Below are 15,812 nucleotides of genomic sequence, written 5' to 3' on the forward strand. Positions count from 1 at the left end.
GGTTTAACGCGCCGACGCAACGCAGGCGATGAGGCGCGCCGTAGTGGAGGGCTCCGGATTAATTTTGACCACCTGGGGTAACGTGCGCCGTAATCTCGTTCACACGGGCGTTTTTGCTTTTCGCCTCCATCAGAAAAGCGGCCGCCGCGGCCGGGAATCAAACCCGCGACTTCGTGCTCAGCAGCGCAACGCCTTAGCCACTGAGCCATCGCGGCGGGTCCAGGGGCGGTATTACCAAATTATGTCCGTTTCGCGTCTGTTTTGAGCGAGCATTGATTGGCCAAAAGCGAACAACCGGATGCAACGCAGCGCAAGCATGGCGGGGCAACTGCGTTGAACCGCGGTTTCTCGGAGCAGACGATTTGGAGCAGACAATTTTTCCAGTTCAAGCATGAATGTTACGGTCATCGCATGGTTGTTGGCTCGCCAGCACAACAGGCGGGCAAGAAAAAAATGTTGACCCGTTCGAAATGACTGCAGAAGCATTCCGCCATCATTTCCGTCTACCGAAGAGAACTGTGCGGTGGCTCTGAGACAAGCTGTCAGGCGAACTTGGCCGGCGCGGGCTACTTTCGTCGCGCCATCCTCCGAGAACACTGAAGTGAACGATCGTCTGTGAGCCAGCTCGCTGAAGTGAACGATCGTCTGCAAGCTAGCTAACTGTCAGCAGATGTAGTGAAATAAACGATGGTTTGCGAGTTTCATAGCTGCCGAGCAGACAACCAAAATCGCACAGGCACTGGGCATGAAATTGTAAACCTTTATTGGTACTTGCGAATACACATACCAGCTTAACGTCCGTAGACTTGACGCGAAGCAGAGAGGTACTTAAGAAACGAAAATCCCGACCACTCACGTTTTTTTCACTCAGAGAGTACCACAGAAATGCCAACGCCGTAACGAACCATTCGAGGCTCTTGGAAAAGCTCGCGTCAGTATGCCGCCAGTGCGTCGAGGCCAAAATACTTAGTAGAAGGCGATCATCTTGATACACGGTCTTATAAATCGTGGTCCACGCGTAAGAAAAATGGCAGCCGAAGCATTGTTCACGCTTTACTGCCACAGGAAGGTGCTGGCTGCAGCTGCCATCTTTCGACATTCGTTTCCTAGTGGTGAAAAACTTTCCGCTTCGTCATAGAAAAATATTCTCATGTCTAGGTTTTCAAAATACGCTGAAATAAACACACAAAAATAGTTCAAAGTAGTTGTAGTTTAAAGTGTGTTAGCAAAAGCAGTTGCTCCAAAGTGAATCCAAAGCCCGCCTGCAGCCGGAAGACGTCACAACGAAAAGGACGCAAAACGGACGTTTTCAAAACAGACAAATTCAGAATACCACCCCAAGTTTGTCGTCAAACACGCGTCTCGGTCCTCCCACGATAAGCGCAATAGAGGTTTGCAGCATACAATTATATTTTCCCGCCTTCGATCCGCTGGGGCGCCATCTGTTGGGACCCTTCGTTACCGTCCGGCTTGGCGCTCGAGCTCCAGGCTTGCGCGCGAGCCGTTTTTGTATTTTATCGTTAAAATACTGTTGTTAACGCGTTTTTTTGCGTTTGCTTACCCTACAATTACACTCACGTCTATTTTTAATTACAAAAATGTTTTGCTTCGGATGTGTTTTTCTTTTTTCGAACAATGTTAGTAAGAAGTAGGGATGGTAGCAGATTTAGTAGTTGCTTTGCTCGTTCAAGAATTTCTTTCAACAGGCAGACATAAAAGTTATCGTCTTTGAAAATAGAGTAGACAGGCCTTTAGGCTGAACCACAAATGACGACACAAAACGAATACTATCCAGACAGGTATCTAGCCAGATAGAAAAAAATCCATAAATGTAGCCAGGCTTCATTTACCCTTTTGTTCTAGCTTGGAAAGAAAAGCTGTCAGATCAGGGAGGACTTGTTGCACAACACATAATCGACCCAAGAACGTCTGCAGTCCCAGACACTGCCACCCGCTTGATGCAGACAGAGAACCCGCTACCCTAGCAACGCGCAAACGCCGGGAAAACGAGCGGATGCAAAGGAGTCCCCTGCGCGCTCGTCGGACCCTGCCGAGAAACCGACGGATGGTCACCTCGGTCCGCTCCCTGGGCTCCAATCCTCGCGAGCGGCGGATGACCCGCCGGGACCTCTTCAAGGGGGGCGAGCGTACCCGTCACCTGTCATCCTTCGCAATGTTCAAGTTGTGTGCAGTCGTTCCGCAGACAAGACGCGCGATACGGCTCCCAACAACGTCGCAGTCTTTCACCTACCTACCAGTGGTTACTTGAGCGGTGCCGTGGCATTGCCAGTTTACGCGAGGCAGTGGGACTACAGGTGCGGTGCTCTGGCACGGTTCGTGGCACATGACACATCCGGCGCATTGAATTCCGGCTCGATCGCGCGTTGTGCGAGCGACGCTCAGCTGTTGCAAAAGCTCGGCCCAGCGACTCGGTGGCTATCGTCGAGCGAGCCGAGCGACACGCTTCACTGGCGGTTGTCAGGCTGACAGTTTGGGCGCGATTGGCCGGCACATCTCTCGGGTGGCGCGATCGTTGCCCCCGCGAGTGCGGCAGCAGGTGACGCCGCCGCAGCTCGGGCACACGTCAACGGCCGCCGCGGCGCACGCAAGGAGCACCTGACGTGCCCCCGGCAGAGGAGCAGCCACTCACCCGAACCATGCAGAGGCGCCGATGGCGCAGAACCGCTGGGCACGGTCGGCGCGGGCAGCGTAATCCAAGGCACTCCTCACGCGCGCACCACCACGAGCACAATTCGCCGGCCCTTCTTCACGCACATCCCGCGTCGTACGGCCGGGCTGGGCCACCGCGACGCCGCCGCCGCAGCCGCCATGCTGGGAGGGTTCGCCGGCCGATGCTCGCCGCCAGTGCCGCCGACTCTGCTATGCCACTGCCGCCAAGGGGTGGGGGAGCCTCCTGCCCCAATGTGCCCCGGCACCGGCAGGTGGCCGCCGCCCGCCGCCGCCGCGTCTTCCTTCCCCGCCCGGCGCGCCCTCCGCCGACGCGGGACCGAAGCGGGCGCGGAACGTCGAGGCGGCGGCAGCGGCGCCGAAGACAGCTGTTCCGTCTCAATGGGCGACGATCGCGGTGAGTACCCCTCTTTCTCCGCTCACGTGACTGCGAGCCGCCGGCAGTTGCGCATCGTGAGCCGGCCGAAAGCTCCAAACGTATCTCCAATTGAAACTCATTCACTCGCTGTGGCACGTGCAGTGGTCTCTGAACTTGCACTGCGTTCCATCGAGGAAACATTTCCGTTGGCTCGGTACAGTGCCCAGCAGATAAGAAACCGGTCCCCGGACGCCGTGACTTCATAAACACAAAACCCTTCGCCAGCGAATGCCCACAGGTCCGCCGGTGTTGGCAGCCGGCCGGCAGGCGTCCTAACGCTGGCTCAGAACACCCCACACCGTTTACCCCAGGTACATCTTTGCCCTGTTTGAAGGTCTACATTACGCGTATCAAGCGTCTAGCGGCGGATAGTCCGAGGACTCTCCTCGCCACCTGTAAACAACAAATGCCCAACCGGTTCTTGGTCACTACGCGGTAAATTCAGGACCGATAACCCAATAGTGTGTGCATTCGGCACGGCAGACGCAATTCTATAACGGGCGTTATTTAATACGTTCGTTAAGGACATCGCAAAGTTAGACGCTGCGGTAAATTTATTCCCTATGCTGATGATCGCACAATTAACCCTTGTCTCTGGGTGATTTTAATGAGATTTTACAGAAATGTCGTGCCGTTCTAGCCAAGTTGCCTACATATATTTAGATGAGCAAACTAAAAGTAAATCTGAACAAAATAAAATCGGTTTTACTTCACCTGAAGAGTAGCAGTTACATGTCATCGCACCTTATTTTCTGAACAGCACTTTCTTTAAACCGTCGCTAAAAAAGAAACATTCTGAGTGCACTTCCACACAACTTAAGTCCGGACGCCCATTTCCGTTATCTTTCAACAAAACGCTTTGCCATAACTCGGTGTTCCATTCAGCTGCCGACCCGACTGCTTCCCATAAAAGCTAAGGTTCAAAATATATCACGTATTATTGATGTCGCAGTATATAAGTGCAATCTAGTTCCAACAACCACAGCAAAAGCTTATACGGGAAGAAATGTTATCCGCTGCATTAAAAACCTTGATTGTATGTGTAGCACAAAAAGTCGCGAGCTATTTCACTTTGTGAAGGTGGATAACCAGAGCAGCTGTTTACAGCACACGACGCCGAGGCCACACAGAATTCTGTACGCAGGTACGAACTCATGTATAGTGAACTATTTATTTACAAGTTAGTGGAGCTACTCTGTCTAATAATGAAGCGGCCAAGAGTCACATAATGTTAGTCGGGGAAATTTTCATAAAAAAAGAGTTACAGCCGTTTTCTGTAACCATACATAACATCTCCCTAAAAAAAGGTATTGACAGCCAACGGGAATTCTGTAGCAATTGCAACTTCATTGTGATTTGTTTGTTTGTTTGTTTGTTTGTTTGTTTGTTTGTTTGTTTGTTTGTTTGTTTGTTTGTTTGTTTGTTTGTTTGTTTGTTCTTCCCTCAGGGCCCGATGGCATTACAGAGGGGAGTGGGAAACAGTAATACAGACGAAAGCAGCCAAAGAACAGCAATAAACATTGCGAATAACAGCTTCTTACAAAAACACGTTGGTAACGGCTGGACCGAGGGAAGCGATTCCAACTAGCACACTTGCTGGGAACAAAGGAATCGGGAAACAGGCTTATACAAAACGATGGAACGTGAACTTTGTGCTGATGGTAGACGCGGGACAACATGTAAGATGGGCTGGACAGTATAGCCTGTTTTTGAGGATGGGATTATATAATAATAACTCTTCTGGAACAAGAATAAACGGAAAACTTTTCTGTGACGTTCGAAAAGATGGCAATATAGGCTAGCCTTCATAGATGACGTGCGGTGATAATTTGAAAGTATGAAACGCGATGCTCTTTTCTGAACGCTTTCTAACTCGGCACAGTGACGCCATGTTCGGATCCCAAATGCTGGCCGCATACTCCAATTTTGGACAAACTAATGTCTTAGAGAAAGCAATTTCAATGAACTAGCTGCCTGATTAAACTTTCGCCGGAGGTACCCAGACGTGCGATTTGCGTTGTTAACAGCATAATTAATGTTATCTTTAACATCTTGAAGTAGCGCACTCGCTATTGCAAGATGTTAAACATCTAGTACCAACTATCCCAGTTGTAGATTGTTCTATAACTAAAGAACACTGTTAATAGAATAACAGAATGTTTGGGTCTGAACCCGAGAAGTGTGCATGCTTTTACATTTATTAATTTTTAGTTTCGTTTTCCAGGGCTCACCTTACTGCAAAACATGCTTAACACCGGGCTGAAGTTCAGTAACGTCAGAATCTCTGGCGATTTCCCGGTATATTACACAATCGTCGGCGAAAAGACTGATAGATGAAGAAATATTAGTCGCACATCATTTATATGCAGTAAAAACAGCAATGGTCCCAATACGGAACCCTGTGGAGCTCATAAATGAACTGGAAAGAAAGCTGATTAATGCTGGTACCAACAACAAATTGGTGACGTTTAGTAAGGAAACAGTGCTACCATGCAAGTACGTTGGTGTCTAGGTTCATATTTGGAAGTTTCAAAAGCAGTAATTCGTGAGGGACTGTATCAAACGCTTTTGCAAAATCAATGAATTTGCAGTCTGTAATGAACTCGCGATCAAGAACAGTACAAAGAATAATGCGTAAAGCATTTTAGCTGTATTTCACGGGAGAACGATTTTCGGAATCCACGTTGAAACTTAGGGAAAATGAATTTTCTATAAATTTTATGACATGAGAATAAATGACGCGTTCCATTACATTACAGCAGAGACAGGTTGTGACACCGGTCGATAATTGTTTGGAGAGTGTCTGTCCCCATACTTGTGCAGCGAAACCACCTTCCAGATCTTCCATTCATCAGGGATACAGGACGTTTTGAATGACCGCGCAAAAAGTTTGGTCAAGATAACAGAAGAGCGCACTTTAGCATTAGCCGAAAACTTGAAGTTTATATTATAAACACCGAACGATGAATAAAATTTTCAGTTTTCCAATTGTGCACTCAACGCTATACAATTGTCGAAAAGCAATCGGTTCCATGAGACATGCACGAAAACTTATATAATCAGGGTAACAATTAGATTGACGAATTAGGGTAACAATTATGCACAGGAAAACACAGCAGTAAAAAATTGCGTGCTAATCCACCCTGTGGAAGTGTTTAGGAAGCGAGGCTTTATACGCCACCTACCACGAGTGACTACGGCCCCGGCCCTTGCGTAATCAGACCTTACACTGCACGCGTAACACGTTCTTTATTATTTCACTTCAACACGACGTTCATAACGGCCTTATGATGAGCGTGATACACACTCAGAATTTGCGTTTTCACCACAGTTACATTCTTCGTGAACGTTAAAGGGGCCCTAAAGAGGGTTTAAAAGGCTGCGATTTTATGCGCGAAATCGCTGGAGTACTAGCCAACGAACGTCCTGCCACAAAAAAAAATGGTTCAAAAGCGTTGACTATTAGCCGCGTTATCGTTCATTAAAAAGGGCCAGCCATAAGGCCTGTAGCTCCTACCCTTTCATCGCGCCTCCAAAGCCCTGTGGAAGCTGTGACGTCAACGACCAGGCGCAAGACCACCTAAAACAGGGCGAGGTTTGACATGCGTGCAGCCATTGACTCCGCGCGGCGGTATAGGCCACGGCAGTTCAGTGCTCGCGTCGGCACGCCAGTTTTATAGAATAGCGGAAACGAGTGTTTCAAGGCCAGGTATATAGGGAGGGTCTCAAAAACAACATGCTCGCTCTCGACAGTAATTGAATATTTCCACCGACTACTAGCGGCCCGTAGCGTTTGTGCATGCGGTGTTGACGTCAGTGAAATATCTTGGTGTATCCCGGCATAAAATACTTTCACGTTAAAATATAAACCCAGAAAATGAACAACCCTAAGTATAACGTACTCTTTAGTACTAAAGGTTGCTTCCCCGCAAGAAGACCCTGTGTGCAGAGGTGCACCCTTTCCAGGCCGCTTGCTTCGTTGTACTGGCGTCATTTCCGTGACAGATATGACGTCAGCGAAATCTTGGTGTATCCAGGAATAAAACACTTTCGTGATAAAATACTACATCTTCAGTACAGGCAGCAATCGCTCCATCGATGACCACAACTCGAGCCAGACACAAAATCAGCGACTCCAAGGCCGCCAAAATCTAGTCATCTAAACAAAATCTAGTTATTAACAGGATGGTACGAAAAATAAGCACGTTCTCGATTAATTGTACTGAAATCGGCTTTTCCGTAATTTGAGATTTGTTTCGGATGTGCTGAACGGGAATGTATGGGGGAATTTAGAGTGAAATGAAGCAGTGAACGATCACTTATTGAAGGCCAACTTCCCACAAAATGTTTGTCCATCATCATCATCACCATTCAAATTTGACCTAGATTAGTTATTTGTGCTTTAAGAATCATCATGACGAAGTTCTAAGCCTGATACCCACACATCACAATGACTGTAAGCGTTTGAAGTAGCGCTGTAGCAGATGACGTTTCACATAGCAGTTAGTAGCCGAAACAAGTTCCGAGTGGCCTGTGACGCAGAAAAGGAACCTGTCCCGCAAATATATATATATATATATATATATATATAATGAGGGGCTCGGTGAAATAAGACAGAAAATAAGGGTTGGCAGTCAAGAAAACCTCGGAAAGCAAAGGGGAGGTTGTGGTGGGTCATAGAAACATATTAATTTTTTGAGTCAGAAAGAAAGTGGTGAAAAAATGCCCGCCGGTTGGGATCCGAACCCACGACCTCCAGAATACCGGTCTGGTGCGATAACCTCTACGCAGTGTTGTACACGTTCCTCCAAAATAGGAACGAAAGCTCGTTCCTCGTTCCTTGCCAGTTTTGAAACGAGTTCCCGTTACAAGTTCCTTTATTGCGAAAGGAACGCGTTCCAGTTCCACTTCGAAAATTGGAACGTGTCAACGTGTCGTTACATTAACGTTACAATTAGGTATTTAAATTAAAATATAGTGTCGGATAATCCTGGGTCGAAATTAAGTGAGACATTTAAAACTGACATCGAACTACGTATATTATACGAATATTAAAACCACCGTCAGCAAATTATCTGGAGATAATAATAATCAAAAGAAACGCTCCTAAGCGACTTTTTTCAGGGAGCACAGGACAAACTCCAGACGGCTCGAGGACATTTCGGTGCAGGATATTTTGGTGCGGAAATTTCGGTGCACGCACATATCGGTGTACGAACATTTCGGTGTACGGACATTTCGGCGACCGAATTGTCCTGTTTGCGACAGCCGTTATATTTTTATTTCCGCTTAACCTGAGTTATGGACAACAATCTGGAGCAGTGAATTTATTTTCTTGTTTGATGCCATGTTCGATCTTTGCCAGGTATTTTTAGAAATTCTACATTTATATATTTTCGTTTAATACCTCTTCCTAGGTACAACTGTTATGCAGCCGATTGAATTATTTAGCACACGTTTTTTTTTTTTCATTTATGACAGGTTGTTAATTTATATTCTCTCTTTTTCAGCTAAGACAATTACCCGTGTTTACGATGGTCTACCGCCTCTTCTGTATTTTTTTTTTAAATTACACACCCTCAAATTACATAAATTACATGTGAACTCTCAATATCCAGAAAGTAACTAACATTAGCTAGCCCCCAGAATGAAGAAAACCTTATGAAGAATATTACGTAGGCTGGGCTGCCTTGTTAAAATGAATTCGCGAACACTGGTCTAGGATATTGTCGGGGAGGAAAAACGGGCCTTTTGGAAAACAGCCGCAGATGTTCTAATGTCCTAAATGCTGATTAAGCGCGTACCGGTTGTGCGTACAAATTCCACCCATTGTGTTTGGGACAAGGATCATTCGATAAATGTTTACAAGCCTACATTAACCACATTTTAATTCTTTGTTCTAGCGCCCCCCCCCCCTCCCACCTCCCGCCTGTAGGCTCCAATCTCGACCAAATGTCTTTTTCAGCCATATTATTTTCGGTTTCCCCTGAAAATTCTACTGGCGTGGTGGAGTTCACGATCTCCGAAGCGTAACCGCAGTGATTTTTTATCTTTTATTTCGAACATACTGCTAGCCTCTTAGTGGAGGCTTTTGCAGGAATTCGGTGATACATTCAGAACAATGACATAGCACACTTCGCGTTTAAAACAGATAAAAAGCTTTACATTCATCATGGGCGCACGAAACCTCTATAATGTGACACAAAAAGCCACCCAAAAACCCGCTAAGAACACAATGGCCACTATCGTTTGCTGGCTACGCCCTCCCGCGCGTCGCGGTCATATCGACGGCGCACCCACTCCAGGAATCGCTCTTTCTGCGCCTTCAGTCGCCCCCTTGGGAATTAACTCATCAAGTCGCGCATATCATGGACACCCCAGATATACATCGCTTCTTCCCATAATATGGAGCAAAAAAAAAAAAAATGAATAGGCTAGTATTGCGAGAGCGGGAACAGTCGTCTTCAAGTTTTCAAAGTCCAGTCGACGCAATGGTGAAGCACAAGTGACACCCCTCTCTACTTAGGAGGATGATTGCCGGCGGGGCTCAGCTTTCCCCTCTTCTAAGTAACGCCACCGTAAGTGCGATCGTTGGTTTGTTAGTTTTAAGTAGAACTGACACCGAATGCAACGAAGACGAGATTGATTGAGAGAATAATTAAAACGAAATGCCCACACGCCGAATCGACCTCGTTTTTCTGTTGTTTTCTCGCGGAAGTTTTGCTGGGGGGGGGGGGGGCGGGGGGCGGGAGGAATAGACTAAAAGAAGCAGCGTCATGCACCGTTGGGTGAAGTGAAAGGAAAGCGCTTTGGTAACACTTAAAGGGGCACTGACACAAAATTTTGAAGCCGAGATAACTTCGGAGATAGATTGGTGTGAACACATATACATCATCTGCAAAATATCAGCGGCGAATACAGCCTAGAATATATTTAAAATCAATTTTAAAGTGTGCGAAACGCAACCGAGCAGCCAGCAGAGGACCACGCGCAATCGACATCCCGAGGATATTGTGTAAATAAACAACATCCAAACACGTCACGAGTTTGTGTTTGCCGCTTCCGCACTGCCGGCATTTTTCGCCGGCTCGCCCGGCTCGCCGCTCCAATCGGAGGGCCAGAGGGCGGAGCTTCTGCTCTCGAGAACGAACGACCCGATCGTTGGCGGCGGAGGCGCCGTGATTTCGTCACTCATCGGGCAGCTGGCCGCGACCAAAGTTCTACAGCGATTCCAGGCACTCTGTTTCTATTACTTTTTATAACCATAGGATGCGAAAACGCGCCAGAGGCACGAAAAGCCCATTGAGCTAGCCGCACGGTCGCTGTGCAGGCGGCGGCCACGGCCGCGAAGTGGCCCAGGCCGGCGCAGGTAGCTCGAGTGATAGCTTGTTACCGCTGCACGCCCCCAAGTCCCGACCATGGTGGCTTACATGAGAAAGGAGTTAATGATGCGATGGCGGGTTGCATTAAAAATTGTCATCTGCACCGCTTACGGGAGCGGCACTCGAATATCCGCCGTAGTGCTAAGCCGAACACATCTGTAGGCGGACCTGTAGGCAGACCGGCCGGCTGCTCCCAGCGCGCGTCTTGCCACCCACCGTCTCGAGCGTCGCGCGTCGTTCTTTAGCCGCGGTAGCATTTGCACTCGCAGCGCCTCCGTCACATCCACGGTCGCTTTTTAATTAAGCGCCTCACGAGATCAGTACGTGGGGGCATTTGCAGAAACTGCCGTTCATGCGGATTCGACAGTGCTACGGCGGCTCTGCTCTGTGATATCCCTCCGACGGTCACGTGGTCAGCTTTGTTCACACAAAATCTATCATTTCGCGGCACCCGCTGAAACCGAAACTGCGACTGGCCTCATTGAAAATGCATCTAATTAAACCACCGTCGCACGCTGAAGCAAATGAGGTTTCTACAGGTTATAAGTAGGTCACTAGCTACTTATCGCAACAAAAAAAAAAAAAAAAAACTGATGAAAAATTTTTGTGTCAGTGCCCCTTTAAAGTATTAGGGTTGTTCACATGAATGTTAAAATAACATAAAAAAATGTTTGAACGGATCCAAATTAGCAACGTAAATTTTTACCATCTGCTACCGAAATTGGGTTTCCCGTGGCAATGCTCCGCCAGGGTTTAGCGTTCGTTTCCACGAACGGAGGCGCAAGCAAAAGTCTCGAACGTAAAATCATATCAAGTCACGAAATTACAATATTAAAGCTAAAATGTCCAAAGAATGCCTGGGACAACCCCTCACTCAAAACGTCTGGGCCAAGACGTCGTGCACCAAAATGTCCGTGCACAGAAATGTCCACACCGAAACGTCCTGGACCAAAATGTCCGACACCGAAATGTCCGGATCCCGTTTAGCAGTCCGTCCGTTTCGTTGGCTACGTTGTTACCGGGTTGTCCAGGACCGGTCTGCTCCTGAGCGCGCGGAAGCGCGAGTAGGAAGGGTGCGGAGGCACGGACATGCCGAAGGCAGGCCCTCGGAACTAATCCCCCTACCGCGACGAATGCCCAAGTGCCCGGTCGACCCAGTAACAATGCATACGACAGAACGGACGGACTGCTAAAACTTTCTATTCTTTCCCCGCAAGGTATGCATCGGCCCGACGCGCATTCTGGCCTCCCCAGACAAACGATGAAGGGTGAAAAGCATTCTCGCGGCTACGCTACCCGTCGAACGCCGCGTAAGCAACCAGCATGAAAGCAAGCACAAGCTGCGGCCTGCTGCGTGGTTATTCTTCTGCCTTTGACTTTCGAGGAAGCACGTACGGCTGAAGGGCGGGCAAACTGACCATCTTATAGGAAGAGAAACGCAGTAGCGCTTTGTGGATTTTTGTACACGAGCCTTGACATCAAAAACGGCCAAATCCTAGCGATGTAACGGCAGGAACGCCGTTCCTGCCGTTCCTTCAAAAACGTAACGAGTTACCGTTACAGTTCCACCGACCCTTAATGAAACGGTGGCATTCCTCCGTTCCTCCAAAAAGGAACTAGTTCCAGGAACGCCGTTCCTTGTAACGCCGTTCCGTACAACACTGCCTCTACGCTACCAGCGGGGCTGTTTCCCCACCACTTTCTCGGGTATTTATGTTACGGTATTTTTTTGTTTTCTGCACTTGGGGGTGGTAGCCAGCGCCACTCCGACTACTCGGGGTGAAGGGGACCTTCTTTTTAATCCCCGGGCCGTGACTCGAGTGTCTACGACATGTCGAGAGCGGTCGACCAGCGTTGAACCCCTTAAGCTACCTTTGGCACCAAGACTGCCATAACAGAGGCCCTCGCTATGCATGTAACGAATCAGAATGGGAAATGAGGGGCTCGGTGAAATAAGACAGAAAATAAGGGTTGGCAGTCAAGAAAACCTCGGAAAGCAAAGGGGAGGTTGTGGTTGGTCATAGAAACAGATGAAGAATTTTTTGAGTCAGAGAAGAAAGTGGTAATATATATATATATATATATATATATATATATATATATATATATATATATATATATATATATATATATATATATATATATATATATATATATATATATATATATATATATATATATATATATATATATATATATCTTTCTACGGGCAACTGGTCCCCCATCCAGCAGTCCGGTCGCTGCCCAATACATCTAGCGTGTCGACGACGGGGAGCCTCATGTTCTGCGGGAGCCTCATGTTCAACCAACGGGAAGCCCCAACATTGTCTGATTCTGCTGCGAGGAACCAAGAGTATTCGGGCCAGTTAGGAGCGCTGTTTGGCAGCCTCGTCGACCGCGTGGACCGTCATACAAGCGTCATTGGCGAAAAGAACTCAACTAACGAGAAGATGTCTGCCTGCTTTGTGGATTTCAACGGTCTGTACAATCCTAAGCTGGCCTGTACAATCCCTGTAGCTGGCCTGTACAATCCTAAGGCAATGTCATGGAATTGTGTGTCGGCTGGTTGCCCCGGAACTGCGCCCGTTGTACATTCCACGCCTGTTGTACCGCAGGTGGCAACTCAGCACCAGTGTGTGCCACTTCGTCCACCGGTTTTTGATGGCTCTACCTCGTGGGCAGCCTTCCGTATTCAGTTCGAGTCGGTTGCTGAGGCCATTGGTTGGTCTCCTGCAGACCAGGCTCGTGTTATGGTGGCCCAGCTACGCTCTCCCGCCTCTGATGTACTGGAATACCTGCCGGAGCACAGGAGACTCGACTTAATGAGGGCCATGGAAGACCGCTTTGGCAACGCCCGCTTTCAGCAGCTACATTTTGCTGAGCTCAAGTGTGTGCGGCAGCAAGCCTATGACTTTAGAGGACCCCGCGAATCGCGTGGAGCGACTAACGCACAAGGCACTCGCGGGTTCTCCGAACGCCACAAAAGATCTCATTGGCACCGGAGCATTTGTTGACGCCCTGGAGAACCCCAACGTTCAGCGTTTTGTGCGTCTCGCTCGGCCGATGACTGTCCGTGCAGCTCTTGGATTGGCGCTCGAAGCTTCAGCTGTGGAATCTCCTGCAGCACAGCAAGTGGAGGCCGGCTCTTTGTCTTCCAACTTTAGGCTACCTTACGGTAGGGTTCGGCAGCCTCCTCCCCGCCTGGGCTGTTACCTGTGTGGTGCCCCTGGTCACTACGCGCGTGATTGTGACCACCGAGTAGATGTTCTGTCTGGTCGACCGGGAAACGCCAGCGCGGGCCGTCGAGGGGCCGGAACCCGCGTAACTTATCAAGCCACTCGCCTGTCGCCAGAGTTTTCTTCAAGCCCTACGAAAGTGGATGCGCAAAGTGCAGAAGTGTCCAAAGCAACCGAAACAACTACACATGAGGTAGACCCTGTAGTGTTGTCTGCGCCCACTGTGGCTGCGGGAGTACCGGACAACGCCGCAGTCCGGGCGAAGGTTTCCCACGATGCACCTTAGGTGTGTCTCGAAGTGGTCGTGCTGGGCCAATCACTAAAGGCTTTAGCGGACACATGTGCTGCCGTCAACATTTTGGACCGTTCTGTCGTCGCTCATGTGCCTCACTTAATCCAGTCCGCACCCGCCACACAGTTGCTTGCCTTCAACAGAGCTAAGATACAACCGATTGGTTATGCGCTTCTGGATGTGAGGGTTCTCGGAAGGCTCCACCGTGTCGAGTTCGTGGTAGCCGAAAGCGCAATTTGGCCGGTAATAGTCGGATGTGGCTTGTGTCAACAGGCTGGTATCGAAATAACATTTTCGCCAAAGCCTATAGGTGCATGCTGCGTGAAGATATTCCTACGCGTCCGACAGCTGGTCATTAGTTCTGCCTACCCGCACTAATGTTTGCTTTCGTCGTACGTCTCTTGCTGCGTATACGTGCAAGCTGGAAAGCTCTTGTTCATCGTGTCTTCGTGGGGCTTGCCGCACAAGAGGCACACAGATATTACACCGGAGCGGCAGCTGCTGTTAGCACAGGTTTACCGCCAATGGCAGGGACTAGGGTGAAAGCGGCAGTACAAAGCAACAGGACTGAAGACGTATTGTTTGAGCCAGTGGTTTGCTCAGCCCCATTTAAGCGAGTTGCCAGCAGACCAAGGCGGCGGCGGAGCACATCGACGACGGAGTGGTACCAGTGCCACAAGCTAAGACACTTTGCCCGCCAGTGCTTCCAAGACGGAGCCGGCGGAGGATGCAGGGGCGGAGACCTGGGCCCACGCGGCGTATTACGGGGTGGGGGCGGCCGTGGTGGCCGCATGAACTACACGCCACACATCAGAGAGAACAAGTGCAACCGGATAGGCCACTTGGCGAGGAACTGCAAGGAGGCTACGGACCGGTGTTACCGCTGCAACGGCACCGGCCACATCTCCAAGGACTGCCAGCACAGACCGGAGGAGATGTCTTGCTACAAATGCGGCAAGATGGGCCACATCGCCCGCCAGTGCAAAGAGCCAGAGAAGACGTGCCAAATCTGCCACAAGCAGGGCCACATCTCCAGGGACTGCACCAACAGCGACCGGGATGACCGAAAGCGCTACACCTGCGGCCACATGGGGCACATCAGCCGCCCGAGGCCGGCGGCAATGACCCTGTCGCCGACGTCGGCGACCGGTGGAACGAGCGTGGGCACGTAGCGCATAACTGTTTTGCTGTGTGCGCTGGGCAGTTGCCGTGAGTCTTGCCGTGAGCTATGACCAGGCTTTCTCTTCGGATTTTTCACACCCCTCCCCGGGGAGGGGGGAACCCCGAGGGAGGGGGGAAAGTGTTGTGGGTCAAGAATACAGAAACCTGAGGAGGGCAATCCCCTATAGGGCTGTGAGCCAGTTAGCCAGAGAGATGGGTTGGAGGAAGAGGAAGACAAAAAAGAGATCGCGGGACTGACTGGTTCGGACGAGTGATTAAACCTGTTACTGGGTTCCTGTTAACCGATGTGTCCTTGTGAATAGTTTCCCGTAGCAATATATATATTGTAAGGGATATAGTTGACCCTCCGGGACAAGCTTTCTTACGGGGACATGGTGGCCGCTGGCTTTAGCCTGGCGGCGATAATGGCAGCCCGATTCGTCATAGAGGCTTGAACCTCTGGATCAGAGCTGCCCAGCGCCCTCTCCAAGTGCTCGTCGCAGGTTATAAAGGGAAAGGTATCATCGGGACAAGCCCCCATGGAGCGGGATAAGGTTGCCGGAATGGCGCGGCAGTTCGGGCAGTGAAATAAAGACGGGTGAATGCGATGGAGCAGCGCGCAACAGGGGCGGCTA

The 15,812-nt window shown here is 49.4% G+C and overlaps 2 protein-coding genes and 1 pseudogene across 4 annotated transcripts in view; 2 read left to right on the plus strand and 1 right to left on the minus strand.

Moving 5' to 3' along the window:
• LOC144174299 (uncharacterized) overlaps window positions 1-2,791 on the minus strand; it is a 169,393-nt gene extending 166,602 nt beyond the window's left edge. For 2 of the 3 annotated variants that reach the window (XM_077702924.1, XM_077702922.1), the window contains exon 1: window positions 2,651-2,791. In XM_077702924.1, coding sequence (XP_077559050.1) covers window positions 2,651-2,659 — 9 coding nt within the window. In that variant the 5' untranslated portion in view covers window positions 2,660-2,791. The remainder of the gene's footprint in view (window positions 1-2,650) is intronic. The other variant, XM_077702923.1, reaches the window with a different exon arrangement.
• The window catches only part of Kfase (kynurenine formamidase), a 50,214-nt gene continuing 36,467 nt past the window's right edge, over window positions 2,066-15,812 (plus strand). Inside the window, exons 1-2 of the mRNA XM_077704294.1 lie at window positions 2,066-2,147; window positions 2,558-3,085. Coding sequence (XP_077560420.1) covers window positions 2,066-2,147; window positions 2,558-3,085 — 610 coding nt within the window. The remainder of the gene's footprint in view (window positions 2,148-2,557; window positions 3,086-15,812) is intronic.
• Window positions 14,019-15,229, plus strand: LOC144173583 (uncharacterized; annotated as a pseudogene).

Source organism: Haemaphysalis longicornis, unplaced genomic scaffold, assembly GCF_048455015.1.
Source record: "Haemaphysalis longicornis isolate Haplotype H1 unplaced genomic scaffold, Haemaphysalis longicornis Haplotype H1 scaffold_3, whole genome shotgun sequence".
NCBI classification, from domain to species: Eukaryota; Metazoa; Arthropoda; class Arachnida; order Ixodida; family Ixodidae; genus Haemaphysalis; species Haemaphysalis longicornis.